The 19,185-nt window shown below is 37.8% G+C and overlaps 1 protein-coding gene across 1 annotated transcript in view; it reads right to left on the reverse strand.

Annotated features, from left to right (window-relative positions):
* Positions 1-19,185, reverse strand: part of CPS1 (carbamoyl-phosphate synthase 1) — a 142,436-nt gene that overhangs the window by 104,688 nt on the left and 18,563 nt on the right. The window contains exons 2-5 of the mRNA XM_082658719.1: positions 18,188-18,297; positions 14,854-14,998; positions 13,654-13,743; positions 11,302-11,358 (exon numbers count right to left, since the gene is read on the reverse strand). Coding sequence (XP_082514845.1) covers positions 11,302-11,358; positions 13,654-13,743; positions 14,854-14,998; positions 18,188-18,297 — 402 coding nt within the window. The remainder of the gene's footprint in view (positions 1-11,301; positions 11,359-13,653; positions 13,744-14,853; positions 14,999-18,187; positions 18,298-19,185) is intronic.

A 19,185-nucleotide genomic window follows, 5' to 3' on the forward strand; every position in this document is an offset into this window, starting at 1 on the left:
CTCCACTTACTTTTATAATCCAAATCACAGAAGTCCTTGACTATAGTTACGGATCCCTAATTTTGAAATTCCGTTTTCAGTTCTCATTCCCTTTTTCTCAAAGCATGCTGAATGACAAACACCCTTACTTTTCAACCTAAGACTAATAGAACTGAAAGCCACAACATAGTTTTGTTGTTGTTGTTGTTTTTAACATCTTTATTGGAGTATAATTGCTTTACAATGGTGTGTTAGTTTCCGCTTCATAACAAATTGAATCAGCTATACATATACATATATCCCCATATCCCCACCCTCTTGCGTCTCCCTCCCACCCTCCCTACCCTACCCCTCTAGGTGGTCACAAAACACCCAGCTGATATCCCTGAGCTATGCGGCTGCTTCCCACTAGCTATTTTACATTTGGTAGTGTATATATGTCCATGCCACTATCTCACTTCGTCCCAGCTTACCCTTCCCCCTCACCGTGCCCTCAGGTCCATTCTCTACGTCTGCATCTTTATTCCTGTCCTGCCCCTAGGTTTTTTAGAACCATTTTTTCTTTTAGATTCCATATATATGTGTTAGCATACGGTATTTGTTTTTCTCTTTCTGACTTACTTCACTATGTATGACAGACTCCAGGTCCAACCACCTCATTACAAATAACTCAATTTCATTTCTTTTTATGGCTAAGTAATATTCCATTGTATATACGTGCCACATCTTTTTTTTAATTAAAAAAAATTTAATTTTATTTAATTTTTTATACAGCAGGTTCTTATTAGTTATCCATTTTATACATATTAGTGTACATATGTCAATCCCAATTTCCCAATTTATCACACAACCACCACCCTGCCGCCACATTCCTCCCTTGGTGTCCATACGTTTGTTCTCTACAACTGTGTCCCAATTTCTGCCCTGCAAACTGGTTCATCTGTACCATTTTTCTACGTTCTACACATGTGCGTTAACATACAATATTTGTTTTTCCCTTTCTGACTTACTTCCCCCTGTATGACAGTCTCTAGATCCATCCACGTCTCTACAAATGACCCAATTTCGTTCCTTTTTATGGCTGAGTAATATTCAATTCTATATATGTACCACATCTTCTTTATCCATTTGTCTGTCAGTGGGCATTTAGGTTTCTTCCATGTCCTGGCTATTGTAAATAGTGCTGCAATGAACATGGGGGTGCATGTGTCTTTCTGAATTATAGTTTTCTCTGGGTATACGCCCAGTAGTAGGATTGCTGGGTCATATGGTAATTCTATTTTTAGTTTATCAAGGAACCTCCATACTGTTCTCCATAGTGGCCGTATCAATTTACATTCCCACCAACAGGGCAAGAAGGTTCGTTTTCTCCACATCCTGTCCAGTATTTGTTGTTTGTAGCTTTTCTGATGATGCCCATTCTAACTGGTGTGAGGTGATACCTCATTGTGGTTTTGATTTGCATTTCTGTAATAATTACTGATGTTGAGAAGGTTTTCATGTGCTTCTTGGCCATCTGTATGTCTTCTTTGGAGAAATGTCTATTTAGGTCTTCTGCCCATTTTTGGATTGGGTTGTTTGTTTTTTTAATATTGAGCTGCATGAGCTGTTTATATATTTTGGAGATTAATCCTTTGTCGTTGATTCCTTTGCAAATATTTTCTACCATTCTGAGGGTTGTCTTTTCGTCTTGTTTGTAGTTTCCTTTGCTGTGCAAAAGCTTTATGTTTCATTTGTTTATCTTTGTCTTTCTTTCCATTACTCTAGGAGGTGGATCCAAAAAGATCTTGCTGTGATTTATGTCAAAGAGTGTTCTGCCTATGTTTCCCTCTAAGAGTTTTATAGTGTCTGGTCTTACATTTAGGTCTCTAATCCATTTTGAGTTTATTTTTGTGTATGGTGTTAGGGAGTGTTCTAATTTCATTCTTTTACATATAGCTGTCCAGTTTGCCTAGCACCATTTATTGAAGCGACTGTCTTTTCTCCATTGTATATCCTTGCCTCCTTTGTCATAGCTTAGTTGACAAGAACGACCTTGATCATTACATAGTGTCCTTCCTTGTCTCTTGTAACATTCTTTATTTTAAAGTCTATTTTATCTGATATGAGTATTGCTACTCCAGCTTTCTTTTGACTTCCACTTGCATGGAATATTCTTTTCCATCCCCTCACTTTCAGTCTGTATGTGTCCCTAGATCTGAAGTGGGTCTCTTGTAGACAGCATATATATGGGTCTTGTTTTTGTACCCATTCAGTGAACCTGTGTCTTCTGGTTGGATCATTTAATTCATTCACGTTTAAGGTAATTATCGATATTTATGTTCCTATTACCATTTTCTTAGTTGTTATGGGTTTGTTTTTGTAGGTCCCTTACTTGTCTTATGTTTCCCATTTAGAGAAGTTCCTTTAGCATTTCTTGTAGAGCTGGTTTAGTGGTGCTGAATTTCTTAGCTTTTGCTTGTCTGTAAATCTTTTGATTTCTCCGTCGAATCTGAATGAGATCCTTGCCGGGTAGAGCAATCTTGGTGGTAGGTTCTTTCCCTTCATCACTTTAAATATATCATGCCACTCCTTTCTGACTTACAGAGTTTCTGCTGAGAAATCAGCTGTTAACCTTATGGGAGTTCCCTTGTATATTCTTTGTCGTTTCTCCCTCGTTTCAATAATTTTTGTTTGTCTTTAATTTTTGTCAATTTGATTACTATGTATCTCGGTGAATTTCTCCTTGGGTTTATCCTGCCTGGGACTCTCTGGCTTCCTGGACTTGGGTGGCTATTTCCTTTCCCATGTTAGGGAAGTTTCTGACTATAATCTCTTCAAATATTTTCTCGGGTCCTTTCTCTCTCTCTTCTCCTTCTGGGACCCCTGTAATGCGAATGTTTTTGCATTTAATGTTGTCCCAGAGGTCTCTTAAGCTATCGTCATTTCTTTTCATTCTTTTTTCTGTTCCACGTCAGTGAATTCCACCAGTCTGTTTTCAAGGTCCGTTATCCGTTCTTCTGCTTCAGTTCTTCTGCTACTGATTCCTTCTAGTGTATTTTTCATTTCAGTTACTGTATTGTTCATCTCTGTTTGTTTGTTCTTTAATTCTTCTAGGTCTTTGTTAAACATTTCTTGCATCTTCTTGATCTTTGCTTCCATTCTTTTTCCAAGGCCCTGGATCATCTTCACTATCATTGTTCTGAATTCATTTTCTAGAAGTTTTCCTATCTACACTTCATTTAGTTGCTTCTCTGAGGTTTTATCTTGTTCCTTTACCTAGTACATAGCCCTCTGCTTTTTAATCTTGCCCGTCTTTCTAGGAATATAGTTTTGGTTCCATAGGCTGCAGGATTGTAGTTCTTCTTCCTTCTGTTGTCTGCCCTCTGGTGGATGAGGTTATCTAAGAGATTTCTGTGCCACATCTTCTTTATCTATTCATCTGTCGATGGATACTTAGGTTGTTTCCATGTCCTGGTTATTGTAAACAGAGCTGCAATGAACATTGTGGTACCTGACTCTTTTTGAATTATGGTTTTCTCAGGGTATATGGCCAGTAGTGGGATTGTTGGGTCGTATGGTAGTTCTATTTGTAGGTTTATAAGGAACCTCCATACTGTTCTCCAGAGTGGCTGTATCAATTTACATTCCCACCAAAAGTGCAAGACGGTTCCCTTTTTCTCCACACCCTCTCCAGTATATACTGTTTGTAGATTTTTTGACGATGGGCATTCTGACTGGTGTGAGGTGATATCTCATTGTAGTTTCGATTTGGATTTCTCTAATGTTTACTGACATTGAGCATTCTTTCATGTATTTGTTGGCGATCTGTATATATGCTTTAGAGGAATGTCTATTTAGTTCTTCTGCCAATTTGTGGATTGGGTTGTTTGTTTTTTTAATATTGAGCTGCATGAGCTGCCTGTAAATTTGGAGATTAATCCTTTGTCAGTTGCTTCATTTGTAAATATTTTCTCCCATTCTGAGTATTGTCTTTTTTATGGTTTCTTTGGCTGTACAAGAGCTTTTAAGTTTCATTAGGTCCCATTTGTTTATTTTTGTTTTTATTTCCACTTCTCTAGAAGGTGGGTCAAAAAGGATCTTGCTGTGGGTTATGTCATAGAGTGTTCTGCCTATGTTTTCCTCTAAGAGTTTATAGTGTTTGGCCTTACATTTAGGTCTTTAATCCATTTTGAGTTTATTTTTGTGTATGGTGTTAGGGAGTGTTCTAATTTCATTCTTTTACATGTAGCTGTCCAGTTTTCCCAGCACCACTTATTGAAAAGGCTGTCTTTTCTCCATTCTATATTCTTGCCTCCTTTATCAAAAATAAGGGGACCATATGTGCATGGGTTTATCTCTGGGCTTTCTATCCTGTTCCATTCATCTCTTTCTGTTTTTGTGCCAGTACCATACTGTCTTAATTACTGTAGCTTTGTAGTGTAGTGTGAAGTCAGGCAGCCTGATTCCTCCAGGTCCATTTTTCTTTCTCAAAATTGCTTTGGCTATTCGGGGTCCTTTGTGTTTGCATACAAATTGTGAAATTTTTTGCTCTAATTCTGTGAAAAATGCCATTGATAATTTGATAGGAATTGCATTGAACCTGTAGATTGCTTTGGGTAGTAGAGTCATTTTCACAATGTTGATTCTTCCAATCCAAGAACAGGGTATATCTCTCCATCTGTTTGTATCATCTTTAATTTCTTTCATCAGTGTCTTATAGTTTTCTGCATACAGGTCTTTTGTCTCCTTAGGTAGATTTATTCCTAGGTATTTTATTCTTCTTGTTGCAATGGTAAATGGGAGTGTTTCCTTAATTTCCTTTTCAGATTATTCATCATTAGTGTATAGGAATGCAAGAGGTTTCTGTGCATTAATTTTGTATCCTTCTACTTTACCAAATTCATTGATTAGCTCTAGTAGTTTTCTGGTAGCATCTTTAGTATTCTCTATATATTTTATCATGTCATCTGCAAACAGTGACAGCTTTACTTCTTCTTTTCCAATTTGGATTCCTTTCATTTCTTTTTCTTCTCTGATTGCTGTGGCTAAAATTTCCAAAGCTATTTTGAATAATAGTGGTGACAGTGGCAACCTTGTCTTATTCCTGATTTAGTGGAAATGGTTTCAGTTTTTCACCATTGAGAACTATGTTGGCTTTGGGTGTGTCATATATGGCCTTTATTAGGTTGAGGTAAGTTCCCCCTATGCCTATCGTCTGGAGGTTTTTTACATTTAATGGGTGTTGAATTTTGTCAAAAACTTTTTCTGCATCTATTGGGATGATCATATGGTTTTTTTCCTTCAATTTGTTAATATGGTGTATCACATTGATTGATTTGCGTATATTGAAGAATCCTCGCATTCCTGGGCTGAACCCCACCTCCTCATGGTGTATGATCCCTTTAATGTGCTGTTAGATTCTGTTTACTAATATTTTGTTGAAGATTTTTGTATCTATGTTCATCAGTGATATTGGCCTGTAGTTTTCTTTCTTTGTGACATCTTTGTCTGGTTTTGGTATCAGGGTGATGGTGGCCTCGTAGAATGATTTGGGGACTGCTCCTCACTATGCTATATTTTGGAAGAGTTTGAGAAGGATAGGTGTTAGCTCTTCTCTAAATATTTGATAGAATTTGCCTGTGAAGACATCTGGTCCTGGGCTTTTGTTTGTTGGAAGATTTTAAATCACAGTCTCAATTTCAATGCTTGTGATTGGCCTATTTATATTTCCTATTTCTTCCTGGTTTAGTCTTGCAAGGTTGTGCATTTCTAAGAATTCGTCCATTCCTTCCATGTTGTCCATTTTATTGGCATATAGTTGCTTGTAGTAATCTTTCATGATCCTTTGTATTTCTGCAGTGTCAGTTGTTACTTCTCCTTTTTCATTTCTAATTCTATTGATTTGAGTCATCTCCCTTTTTTTCTTGATGAGTCTGGCTAATGGTTTATCAATTTTGTTTGTCTTCTCAAAGAACCAGATTTAGTTTTATTGATCTTTGCTGTTGTTTGCTTCATTTATTTTTCATTTATTTCTGATCTCATCTTTTTTATTTCTTTCATTCTGCTAACTTTGGTGGTGTTTTTGTTCTTTTTCTAATTGCTTTAGATGTAAGGTTTGGTTGTTTATTTAAGATATTTCTTGCTTCTTGAGGTAGGAATTTATTGCTATAAACTTCCCTCTTAGAACTGCTTTTGCTGCATCTCATAGGTTTTGGGTCATCATGTTTTCATCCTCATTTGTTTTTAGGTATTGTTTGATTTCCTCTTTGATTTCTTCAGTGATCTCTTGGTTATTAAGTAGTGTATTGTTTAGCCTCCATGTGTTTGTATTTTTTACAGATTTTTTCCTGTAATTGATATCTAATCTCATAGAGGTGTGGTTAGAAAAGATACTTGGTATGATTTCAATTTCCTTAAACTTACTAAGGCTTGATTTGTGACCCAAGATATGATCTATCCTGGAGAGTGTTCCATGAGCACTTGAGAAGAAAGTGTATTCTGTTGTTTTTGGATGGAATGTCCTATAAATATCAATTAAGTCCATCTTGTTTAATGTATCATTTATAGTTTGTGTTTCCTTCTTTTTTAAAATTTTGGATCTTCTGTCCATTGTTGAAAGTGTGGTCTTTTTGGGTTTTTTTTTCGGTACACTGGCCTTTCACTGTTGTGGCCTCTCCCGTTGCGGAGCACAGGCTCCGGACGTGCAGGCTCAGTGGCCATGGCTCATGGGCCCAGCCACTCTGCAGCATGTGGGATCTTCCCGGACCGGGGCACGAACCCGTGTCCCCTGCATCAGCAGGCGGGCTCTCAACCACTGCGCCACCAGGGAAGCCCTGAAAGTGCGGTCTTAAAGTCCCCTACTACTATTGTGTTACTGTCGATTTCCCCTTTCTTGGCTGTTAGTATTTGCCTTATGTATTGACGTGCTCCTATGTTGGGTGCATAAATACTTACAATTGTTATATCTTCTTTTTGGGTTGATCCCTTGATCATTATGTAGTGTCCTTCTTTGTCTCTTGTAATAGTATTTATTTTAAACTCTATTTTGTCTGATATGAGAATTGCTACTCCAGCTCTCTTTTGATTTCCACTTCCATGGACTATCTTTTTCCATCCCTTCACTTTCAGTTCTTTATGTCCCTGGTGTGAAGTGGGTCTGTTATAGACAGCATATATGCAGGTGTTGTTTTGTATCCATTCAGCCAGTCTATGTCTTTTGGTTGGAGCATTTAATCCATTTACATTTAAGGTAATTATCGATATGTATGTTCCTACTACCATTTTCTTAATTGTTTTGGGTTTGTTATTGTAGGTCTTTTCCTTCTCTTGTGTTTCCTGTCTAAAGAATTTCCTTTAGTATTTGTTGTAAAGTTGGTTTGGTGGTGCTGAATTCTCTTAGCTTTTGCTTGTCTGTAAAGGTTTTAATTTCTGCATCGAATCTGAATGAGATCCTTGCTGGGTAGAGTAATCTTGGTTGTAGGTTTTTCCCTTTCATCACTTTAAATATGTCCTGCCACTCCCTTCTGGCTTGCAGAGTTTCTGCTGAAAGATCAGCTGTTAACCTTATGGGGATTCCCTTGTGTGTTATTTGTTGTTTTTCGCTTGCTGATCTTAATATTTTTTCTTTGTATTTAATTTTCGATAGTTTGATTAATATGTATCTTGGCTTGTTTCTCCTTGGAATTATCCTGTATCGGACTCTCTGCATTTCCTGGACTTGATTAACTATTTCCTTTCCCACATTAGGGAAGTTTTGAACTATAATCTCTTCAAATATTTTCTCAGTCCCTTTCTTTTTCTCTTCTTCTTCTGGGACCCCTATAATTCGAATGTTGGTGCATTTAATATTGTCCCAGAGGTCTCTGAGAGTGTCCTCAATTCTTTTCCTTCTTTTTTCTTTATTCCTCTCTGCAGTAGTTATTTCCACTCTTTTATCTTCCAGGTCACTTATCCATTCTTCTGCCTCAGTTATTCTGCTATTGATTCCTTCTAGAGAAGTTTTAATTTCATTTATTGTGTTGTTCATCATGTTTGTTGGCTCTTTAGTTCTCATATGTCCTTGTTAAACATTTCTTGTATTTTCTCCATTCTATTTCCAAGATTTTGGATCATCTTTACTATCATTACTCTGAATTCCTTTTCAGGTAGACTGCCTATTTTCTCTTCATTTGTTTGGTCTGGTGGGTTTTTACCTTGCTCCTTCATCTGCTGTGTGTTTCTCTGTCTTCTCATTTTGCTTAACTTACTGTTTTCGGTGTCTCCTTTTCGCAGACTTCAGGTTTGTAGTTTCTGTTGTTTTTGGTGTCTGCCCCCAGTGGCTAAGGTTTGTTCAGTGGGTTGTGTAGGCTTCCTGGTGGAGGGGACTAGTGCCTGTGTTCTGGTGGATGAGGCTGTATCCTGTCTTTCTGGTGGGCAGGACCGCATCCAGTAATGTGTTTTGGGGTGTCTGTGACCTTATTATGATTTTAGGCAGCCTCTCTGCTAATGGGTGTGGTTGTGTTCCTGTCTTGTTATTCGTTTGGCATAGGGTGTGCAGCACTGTAGCTTGCTGGTCATTGAGTGGAGATGGGTCTTAGCGTTGAGGTGGAGATATCTGGGAGAGCTTTCGCCGTTTGATATTAGGTGGAGCTGGGAGTTCTCTGGTGAACCAATGTCCTGAACTCGGCACTCCCACCTCAGAGGCACAGCCCTGACACCCGGCCAGAGCACTAAGACCCTGTCAACCACACGGCCACTCACAAAAAGAGAAAAAGGGGAAAAAAAATATATATATATATATAGTTACTCTCAATTCCACTCCCTCAATTTTGGGATGATTCATTGTCTATTCAGGTATTCCAGAGATGCAGGGTACATTTAGTTGATTGTGGAGATTTAATCCACTGCTCCTGAGGCTGCTCGGAGGAATTTTCCTTTCTCTGTTCGCACAGCTCCTGGGGTTCAGCTTTAGATTGGCCCCGTCTCTGCGTGTAGGTCGCCTGAGGGCGTCTTTTCTTCGCTCAGACAGGACAGGGTTAAAGGAGCAGCTGATTAGGAGGCTCTGGCTCACTCAGGCCGGGGGGGGGGGGGGGGGGGAGGGAGGGGTATGGTATGTCAGGCGAGCCTGCAGCGGCAGAGGACAACATGTCCTTGCAACAGCCTGAGGTGTGCTGTGTGTTCTCCTGGGGAAGTTGTCCCTGGATCACAGCACCCTGGCACTGGCAGGCTGCACAGGCTCCTGGGAGGTGAGGTGTGGAGAGTGACCTGTGCTTGCACACAGGCCTCTTGGTGGCTGCAGCAGCAGCCTTAGCATTTCATGCCCGTTTCTGGTGTCTGCTCTGATAACTGTGGCTCGTGTCTGTCTCTGGAACTGATTTAGGTGGTGCTCTGAATCTGCTCTCCTTGCACACCCCGAAACAATGGTCTCTTGCCTCTTAGGCAGGTCCAGACTTTTTCCCGGCCTCTCTCCTGCTTAGCTGTGGTGTACTAGCCCCCTTCAAGCTGTGTTCACGTGGCCAACCCCAGTCCTCTCCCTGGGATTTGACCTCCGAAGTCCGAGCCTCAGCTCCCAGCCTCCACCTGCCCCAGTGGATGAGCGGACAAGCTTCTCGGGCTGGTGAGTGTTTGTCGGCACCGATCCTCTGTGTGGGAATCTCTCCGCTTTGCCCTCCGCAGCCCTGTTGCTGCGCTCTCCTCCATGGCCCCGAAGCTTCCCCGCTCTGCCACCTGCAGCCTCCGTCAGTGAAGGGGCTTCCTAGTGCATGGAAACCTTTCCTCCTTCACAGCTCCCTCCCAGAGGGGCAGATCCCGTCCCTATTCTTTTGTCTCTGCTTTTTGCTTTTTTCTTTTGCCCTACCCAGGTACGTGGGGACTTTCTTGCCTTTTGGGAGGTCTGAGGTCTTCTGCCAGCATTCAGTAGGTGTTCTGTAGGAGTTGTTCCACATGTAGATGTATTTCTGATGTATTTGTGGGGAGGACGGTGATCTCCACGTCTTACTCCTCCGCCATCTTGAAGGTCTCCCCCTCAACATATGTTTTTAATATGAGCCCATATCACTCATAATCAAATATAATAGGCAATACCACTATTTTGTCTGTGCTAATCTATTCAGCCAAACTTTGAAAACCTAACTGCCTCTGATAAAAGAAGGGCTCACCTTAAACTAACCTATCACATGAAGAACATGATATGGTCTTGTAAAGTGTTTTCCCAAATACTAGGACTGATTATATTCTATTCAACCTGCCAAATCTACAGCTTGAATTGAATTTCCCAATTTTATTCCCTTCCCATTCTGGTATCCTCATCATTGTTTACTGCTCCCACAACATCATTGGGCTACAAAAATCTACCTGGGACATATAATCTCACTAACATCTATTCTCAGGAATATCATGGAGGAGGGAATAAAATCAGAGATAGAGTAGAAGGACTGCATAAATTCTCAGTGTCTTTCTTCTGGTCATGGGTATGTGGCCATGTTCTTATTTTCAAAGCTGTTCTTTCTGTTTATAGAGACCCTGTGTCTACACATATGCCAACAATCTACAATAGATTTTCTTGAAGAATCCTTTTCACTTTGAAATTGTATCTTTTTTTCTTTTTTAAGAAAAAATATATAATTTAATGAGAAAACTTTGGTGGCATTAAGGGAATTTAGTTAACATTCATGAGATAAAGTTTCTTTCTGTTCTGGGATATGAAGGTTTCTAAAACAAGTGTCCACCTCTTATAACAAGAAGGAAGTAGATGGGGCTGAGATATTCTCAGAAGAAGGGTCAAATATCTCATCTAGCAGATATGAAAGCAAAAGATAAACTTACCTTCATCTTGGTCATTGGAACAATTTCAAGAAAGACTATATAACTGAGGTAATACATGCAGGGTTCATTTAATATACCCATGAACTATAACTCACTAAGTTCAAAAACTCCTCCAAGAGGACTAAACAAATAATGGCCCCAGTGCTGTACACTTCCTGGTTTTCCTTTTTCAGCAGGTAGGTATTCAATTTAGGCAAAATTCTTACGCACCTAGTTACCTTCTCCACTTGTTTACTAGCCCTATCACATGAGCTGAATTACAACGGCTTTAACTTGTCACTTGGAATAGTGAACATAGAGTGGGCACTCAATAAACTACTGCTGAGTGAAGTATTCTTAAAACCATTCAGTAACAAAAATCCCAATCAAGTATTCAGTCTTGAAAATTACATCAAAAACAGTAAAACAGGATGGCAGAGACCCAAATGATAGAAATTGACCAGATCTGTTCTTTTACACACCAATGGGTTCCTTGGGCAAAGGGAAAAAAACATATATATATGTAAACATAGATTTGGCTAAATATGATTATCATACCTTATCTCGAATTATTTTAGTCAGCATTCTTGTATCCACTCCATAAATTGCAGGGACCTGTAAGGAAAATAATTGTAGTGACAGTAAAATTGGAGGAAATTTGATCCAGCAGAGTGTTTTCAAGTTACAAACTTAACATCATCTATCTTCTTGAGCAGTAAATAATTTCCCTACTCCTTTTCTCTGATCCAGGGTGTCTGTGTCACAAGAACAAGGTAAATTGCTGTTCAGTTGGGCACAGGACTCTTAATATCCAGACCCTTCCTCAGAGTGAAAAGTGAGAAATTCTGAACATCAGTCTTCTGCTACAGCTCTTTTGCTTTTAATCCAGGATGTTAAATAAGTAATATAATTTTATAGATACATATATATTTTTAAAAAATGGAATCTGTGAACTTCATAAGCAAAGATATGTAATTAATAGGCAAATCCATGTTGTGAACCACAAGTTCCTGGCACATGGTAGGCAATCTTGAAGGTTTTCCTGAAGGTGCTTGTTAGGTAGTCATACTGTATTAAAATTTTGCCCAATCTATTAGTAAATCAGGCACCACCATTTGTTTTAGTTTCTTTGACTAGGTTGGATAGAGATAGATGTAGTACAGTAGGTTCCCCCTTCTCCCCAGTTTTGCTTCTAGTGGTTTCAGTTACCTGTGATCAACCATAATCTGAAAATATTAAATGGAAAATTTCAGAAATAAACAATTCATAAGTTTTAAATTGTACACCACACTGAATAGTGTGATGAAATCTCCCACCATCCTGCTCTGTCCCACCCAGAAGCTGAACCACCCCTTTGTCCAGCGGTGCCCATCCATTAGTCATTTAATAGCCACCTGGATTGTCAGGTCAACTGTTGCGGTATGGCAGTTCTATGTTCAAGTAACACTTATCTTACTTAATAATGGCTCCACACTGCAAGAGTAGTGACGCTGGCAATTCAGATATTCCCTTACTGTGCCTAATTTATAAACTAGACTTTATCATAGGTATGTACACATAGGAAAAGACTTAGTAGATATAGGGTTTGGTACTATCCATGGTTTCAGGCATCCACTGGGGGTCTTAGAATGTATTCCCCGTGGATAAAAGGGGAAAGAGCAGCAAGTTAAGAATGAGGAAACAGGTTTTAGTTTCTTTTCTTCCATCATTTATCTGAGTGATATTTGAGCAAGATGTTTCCCCATTACCTGTACATAGAAGGAGGTAAACTGGTTATTATTTTAGACACTTTTCTACTCTATGTGTCTATGATCATGGAAGAAGATTCAAAGCACATTTTAAAAACAAACTAACAAAACATGGATTAAGTTTATACTTCAACTATTAGTTCTGACACAAAGCAGCTATAATATCAGGTGTCTAAATAACACAAAGGAAACATTAAGGGGAAGAGGGAGGTGTCTCCTGAATGATGATTACAAGGAGGTAAATTCAGATAATGATTGAGAAGAAACTAGCAAAAACCTAGGAGATAATACATATGCCTTCTTCTCTCTTGTAAAAATTTAGCAAGAATGAGGAAACAAAGATCAAGATTTTTTGCTTTGTTAGAAAGAGGAAACGTTTAGCCTCAGTTGGCAGATGCTCCTCAGAGAGACAGAGTTTCTCAGAATAATATTCGGTCAATTACAGGCCCAGTTGCAACTTAACAAAAAGCAGCTACAGTAACCCTGGAAATAAAGCTTAGTATATTAGGTCTGTTAACTTTAAGTAGGTCTGACTTTCAAACCAGGAGAATCCCCTTATCGGATTAGAAAATAATAAAGTAAGGAAGATATAAGGTTAGTAACTTATTTATTACTTCAAATGAAGTGATATCTAATTATACGTCATAGTCATAACGTTTAAGCCCAAAGAGACTTGACGGCAATCAGTTTATATTAATTAAGAATTAAAACTAAGAATGTATGGTATGATTACATGACCTGAGCAAGGTCACACAGCTCGTTAATGGTAGAGCTGGTACTAGAATCCACGACACAAGTTACATCTCTAGATCCTCGTTAAAAGGGGGAGGTTATGTTGCTCCGGAGAGTAGAAAATTCTAAAATTTTCTCTAACCCCTTTCCAGAATGAGAAAGTCTGTCTACCAAGCATGTATGAGTGCCACCTAGTGGATAAACTGAAAATATAAGGTCCTCAGTGTTTATATAAAGAATGAGTTCTGGACAGTTCTGGACAGTAGTAACAGTTCAGCCTGAAGGAATCGCGCTCTGAAACAAAAGGGTCCCAAACTGCCTGATCTGCTTTATCTGTTTGGCCCTTTTCAATTACATACACCTTCCCAACTTTCCACGGGCCCCACCAATCGTCCTTAGGTGATGCTGGATGACTTATCATATTTCTCACCTTTTCTTCCTGTAGCCATTGCCCTAGACTCTTGGCAGCCAGCCAGTGGTGGTAGTCATCACTATAATTCAGCACCAGCAAACCTGCAACCTAGAAAGACAGGCAGTCATTTTAAAAACGTGATCACAAAATACTACCCAACTCTTGTGACTTGTCTTCTTTTTAATTAATAAATTTATTTTTTTCCATTCTTTTTCAAATTCTTTTCCCATTTAGGTTATTACAGAATATTGAGCAGAGTTCCCTGTGCTATACAGTAGGTCCTTGTTGGTTATCTATATATTTTAAATATAGCAGTGTGTACATGTGAATCCCAAATTCCCAGTCTATCCCCTCTGTTATGACTTAAGAGTCAGTTTGCATTCTTCAAGCTTTATTATATTCGCTGATACAACACTTACAATTTTGAAACTTGAAAAAAAATGTGATTAGAAAGTTTTCTCGTAAAATATAATAATTGTTACCTTAATTACCATGCGGGGAACAGCCTTACTTGGTTTTCCAAATCCTGAGAGTAAACTAGGTCCCCCTTCTCAGTACCCTGTACTTTTCCACAATGGCATTTATCGATAATCTAATTAATAATTATTTGCTTAATGTACATAGAGAATAAGACAATTTTTAAATTTACATTTAAAAGAAACTAAATATTGGGGGGAAATGGTGAGATATAAAACTAAATTAAATGATCAGTCCAAGTCATTCAAAAATAGAGTGGTGAATTTAGAGTGTAAATTTTTGAATCGTTTATATGGTTCACATCCCTAAGATATTATTCAAATTTGCCTTGAATAGGAAATTTTAATTGTGTTTACTTTTCGGCTGGCATACACGTTATCTTTTACTCATCTCCCAAAGAGGATAAGATTTAAAAGGTAAATAATTGATACAGAGTTGATTCTTAAAATCCATTTAAAAGGTGATTCAACTCGAATTCTTGCAGCATAGTTGCTATCTGAACTTATAACAACATTTTTCCAAATGAAGCCAGTTTTATCCACAGCATTAAAATAAATCCAGAGTGCCCTGAGAAATGAAACTCAGAATAATGTCATGTTAAAGATTATTTTCATATACCTAGGAGTAAGATTGAGAATATAAATTTAATGATTTGTACTATAGGATTGAGGCCGAAATTTTGTCCAGCTTAGATTCTTAATAAATCAACTATGCTTTTTAAATAGTCATCACTGGTACTACCTTAATTCCATCGGACTCCAAATATTTGCTAAGTCCCAGTTCATCCAGTGCAGTAGTGTCAGGGGCTCCACCATTCCCAACAATAGGATTGGCCATGGTGAGAATCTGCCCCTTGTAAGCAGGGTCAGTAAGAGCTTCCGGGTACCTAGGTAAAGATGCCAAGAAATTATCAACAAAAAAATGTATTCTACATACATGATCTTAATTATTGAACCCTTGAAAATTAGAGAACATGAGAATAAAATCCTACAAGCTCGTCTCTAGATTTTGCCAAACCTAAGGATTTTATGATAGAATATGGAAATTTATCCCATGATATTACTGATATGAAAAGACTCTTAAGTAATATGGCATATTCTCATTTAATTTTCATTCCCTCAATTTCTTAAATTTTTTAATTCCTTGAAAAATTCTTCACAGGGTCTTAAGTTTTTAAATGTTGCTCTATTTAAAGTTTGCAGATATCCTCAAGAATCCCCTAGCCTACCAGACATGAGTGAGTCCAAAATGATATTTACTACTGAGGGCTGACAGTTTCACCAAAATATTAACTGTCAAAAATTGAAAAGTTTTTAAAAAATATCTTTGAGGATACTGAAGAGCATGCTGATTACGTCAGTGATGGTTGCCTGGGTATATATGTTTATTAAAATTCACTGAGCATTTAAAACTCTGATTTATTTTCTATGAAAGAAATACTTAATAAAGTTGATTTTTTTAATATTTTAGTTATATAGAGAGGTGTATGTTTGATAGTTATTATCAAGTTATCATTGATAGTATATGTTTGATAGTTATTATTTTATTACAGAAAAAAATCAATCCCCAAAAAATTGACCCAAAGCATTTCTGTCTTCTAAATTAAAAGATTCCAAGTAACTATTTTAAAGTACTGATGTGGAATTAAGAAGAAATGCAGAAGAGCTTTATTTTAAAGTGTGGGGAGGAAAAAATAAGAATACATGTGTTCTTGGGCCTCCCTGGTGGCGCAGTGGTTGAGAGTCCGCCTGCCGATGCAGGGGACACAGGTTCGTGCCCCGGTCTGGGAAGATCCCACATGCCGCGCAGCGGCTAGGCCCGTGAGCCATGGCCACTGAGCCTGCGCGTCTGGAGCCTCTGCTCCGCAATGGGAGAGGCCACAACAGTGAGAGGCCCGCGTACCGCAAAAAAAAAAAAAAAAAAAAAAAAAAAGAATACATGTATTCTTTTTTTATTCTACATATAAATAAAATTATATATAAAATTTCTATTCTTAATAATAAGAAACATGATTCCCATAAATACCAGGATCTATCTACAGCTATTCCATGCATTGCAATGAGATTTTTTTCCCACCCTCTTAACATTTTCACTTCCCACAGAGACAGTTAAACCTAATCTTTCTTGTGGATTACTACTGAAAGTGAATTTAGGTGCTGAGGGGGACAGACTGACAACCTCGAAAGCAATAAAATGCAGCTCCAGCAGTAGTCAACACGAATTCTTCAACCCTCATCCAGACTAACTTCTCCCAGAACTCCCTTTGCCAACAGAATACTTAGTCTCTCAGCTCAGCAACCTCTAAAGTGACTAAGATGCTGTGATATTTACCCACACCTCCATCAGCTAATTTCTCAGATTCCCTCTCACTTGTCAGGAACTAATAATTTTTTAACCAAGGCTTACACATAATATAAATGCATTTCTTGAAGATGAAAAACAAAATAACTCCCTTAATTATCAACCCCTTGCTGAGTGAGCCACGCATGAATAAAAGCAGCATTTCTCGATGGAAAACAGGATGTGTGGACTAATCTTATTAATGAATGCATTTTTCTACATCAAAAGAAGTCTTTAATTAATTTAATTTTACTTCTTTTCTTCTTTCTTCCCATGAAAGAACTGGCCAGTCCCTTTAAACATATGCCTACAATGCTCTCTCCAGAAAATGAATAAATATAGCTTGTCCTAGAGAACTGCAGTGTTGGAAGAAAATTAATCCATCAGGTCCTGTTTGACTTTTGTGATGTGACAAGATTTATTACCCATAATCTATCACAGAGAAGAAAACTCGAGTGCCCTCCATCATTCTGATCTATATTAAACAGCTGTTTGTTGGCAGGTATATTAACACAGTTAGTAATTAGTGCTGTCAAAAGGCTTAAATAATTGCCTGGTGAAGCAAAACTTTGCAAACAGTTTTCATACACTGTAATTCAATGTTCTCACCAGTGGAACTATTTTAAAAACCATCTAATATTCTTTATTTCAAACAGAGAGCTAAGAGTTTAGAGGACAATGCACATTAATAATATAATGGAAGTTTGGTCAATCAATATCTTCAATACCAGTTAACCCAATGCCTCCTTGTCTTTAAAAGGCTAACTGAATTTCCCTAAAGAATTCATCAAATATTTTACAGTTTAGTCTATTGAATCTCTAATGGAAACCTTTCGAAACCATCTAATTTTTTAAGATGTAATTTTTTAAATTCCTAGCCATAAATTACTATCTAATCCCATCCCCTCACACTTTACATGTGGAAACTAAGATTCAGAAAGGTTAAGTGATTTTCTCAATATCACATAATCAGTTACCATTAGAACTGAGACCAGAACTTCAGCCACCTGGTTCCCAGATGAACATTTGTTGGCTAGATAAGAACAGCTACATGATTTCTGTAGCAACTCTTACCTTTGTTGCTCTACACCTATTAGCAGAAATTAAATACTGAATTCAGTCTCAGTTGATAAATTTTGAAAATATCCGATCTATGAACCTGCTCTCTTGTGTATTACTTTAAGATAATAAATGTATCTGTTATTTTACCTTTCTTATTAGAGTGCAAATTATATATTGTATTTTATATAATTTTGCACTATAATACCTAAGGAACTTCTTAGCTCTTTATAATAGTTCATATTAGATGTGCAAAGTTGATTCTTAATTTCACTAATGGAATGGCACTAGAGAGTGCTACCCATCCTTCTCCCTGTTCGATTTTCACCTTAAATCAGATTGATACTGACCCCCCACCTTACAGAAGCCACTTGGTAATCTCACATAACTTGTGTCTTTGTATCCTAAGTTTCTAGAATTAATTTTGTTCTTTTTTAGCAGGGGAACACCAGTGTCTGTATTCTCTTCCATTTACAGCCACAGGGAGGAGTTTGTGTCTATGGCCCTTTTCAGGGTTGGCTTGAGCAAGCTATGTACAAGCACAGGGCAACGTCAGGACAATGTGTAGTGTGATGATGATGATGTGGTGATTTCAATTTCCCACCATGAATAAGATCATCCAGTTATTCCTCTATATAGAGGAAGAATAAACCCTTGGAATAGAAGCATTACTCACCCTGCTAGGCCAGTATTAAAAACCACTTCACCAGCAACAGAGGATGGATGGCCAAAGGAGTAACCTTTCATCTTAGTTCCATCTTCCAGGACAATGTGCGCTGTCTGTGCCTAAAGAAACAGATTCATGAATCATAGCAGAATACAAAATATAAAGTACAACTAGTTGAAAAACTCCAAAAGTACACTACATAAATATATTAAATAAATGAACAGTATATTTGATGAAACCATACTATCTAGATTCTGAGTCACTCTCCTGTTTTCTTCAAACGTATGGCTCTTGTCACAGGCAGGTGTTTTATTTTGTTTTGCTTGAAAGAGGAACTGAAGCATGTTGATACACTGTCTATCCTAAGTCTACTTGTAGAGTTATTGACAATCCAGAAATACTTCAGTTTAGCTGTAATGCTATGTGTCTGTCTTTTCCCTCTTAATATTCCCTAGCTTTGTCAAGTATAGCTTAAGGGAAATTCATGAGTTTGCAAAAACTTTGTGAATTTTACCATACAGCTCCTCATTACTCTGAGGCTTAGAGCTAGAAGGAATGTTCAAAGTTATACATCAAATTGCGTTCCATAGAGCTCTTGTGTTTGATGGAGTTGTCTCAGGGGCTGCCCCCTCCCTGAGCTTTAGGATCATAAAGAAACTGAAACTTTATCATTCTGTTAATACTGATACAAAAGCAAGCACTGTGGAACTTCTGAAAATATATTGCATTTTGCTTTTTAGTAGAGTTAGTTATATACATGTCTGGTTCTCCCTTTAGACTACAAGGCATTCTGAATTTGACTACTTCACCATACTAATCTCTGAACCAGTTTCTATAAAATTCTTGGTTAAAAAGAGGGACAATTACAGAAACTTATCTCAGAAGCAGGCATCATCTACTCTTCAAAAATACTCTAAATTCTATTGTTGAAACAATTTGGGTCTAATTCTCAATTTCCATACAATTCAGGGGGGAGAGAAGTACCACACTTTGGGGTGCAAAATCTA

The sequence above is a fragment of the Grampus griseus genome (genome assembly GCF_964374135.1).
Source record: "Grampus griseus genome assembly, chromosome: 7".
NCBI lineage: Eukaryota > Metazoa > Chordata > Mammalia > Artiodactyla > Delphinidae > Grampus > Grampus griseus.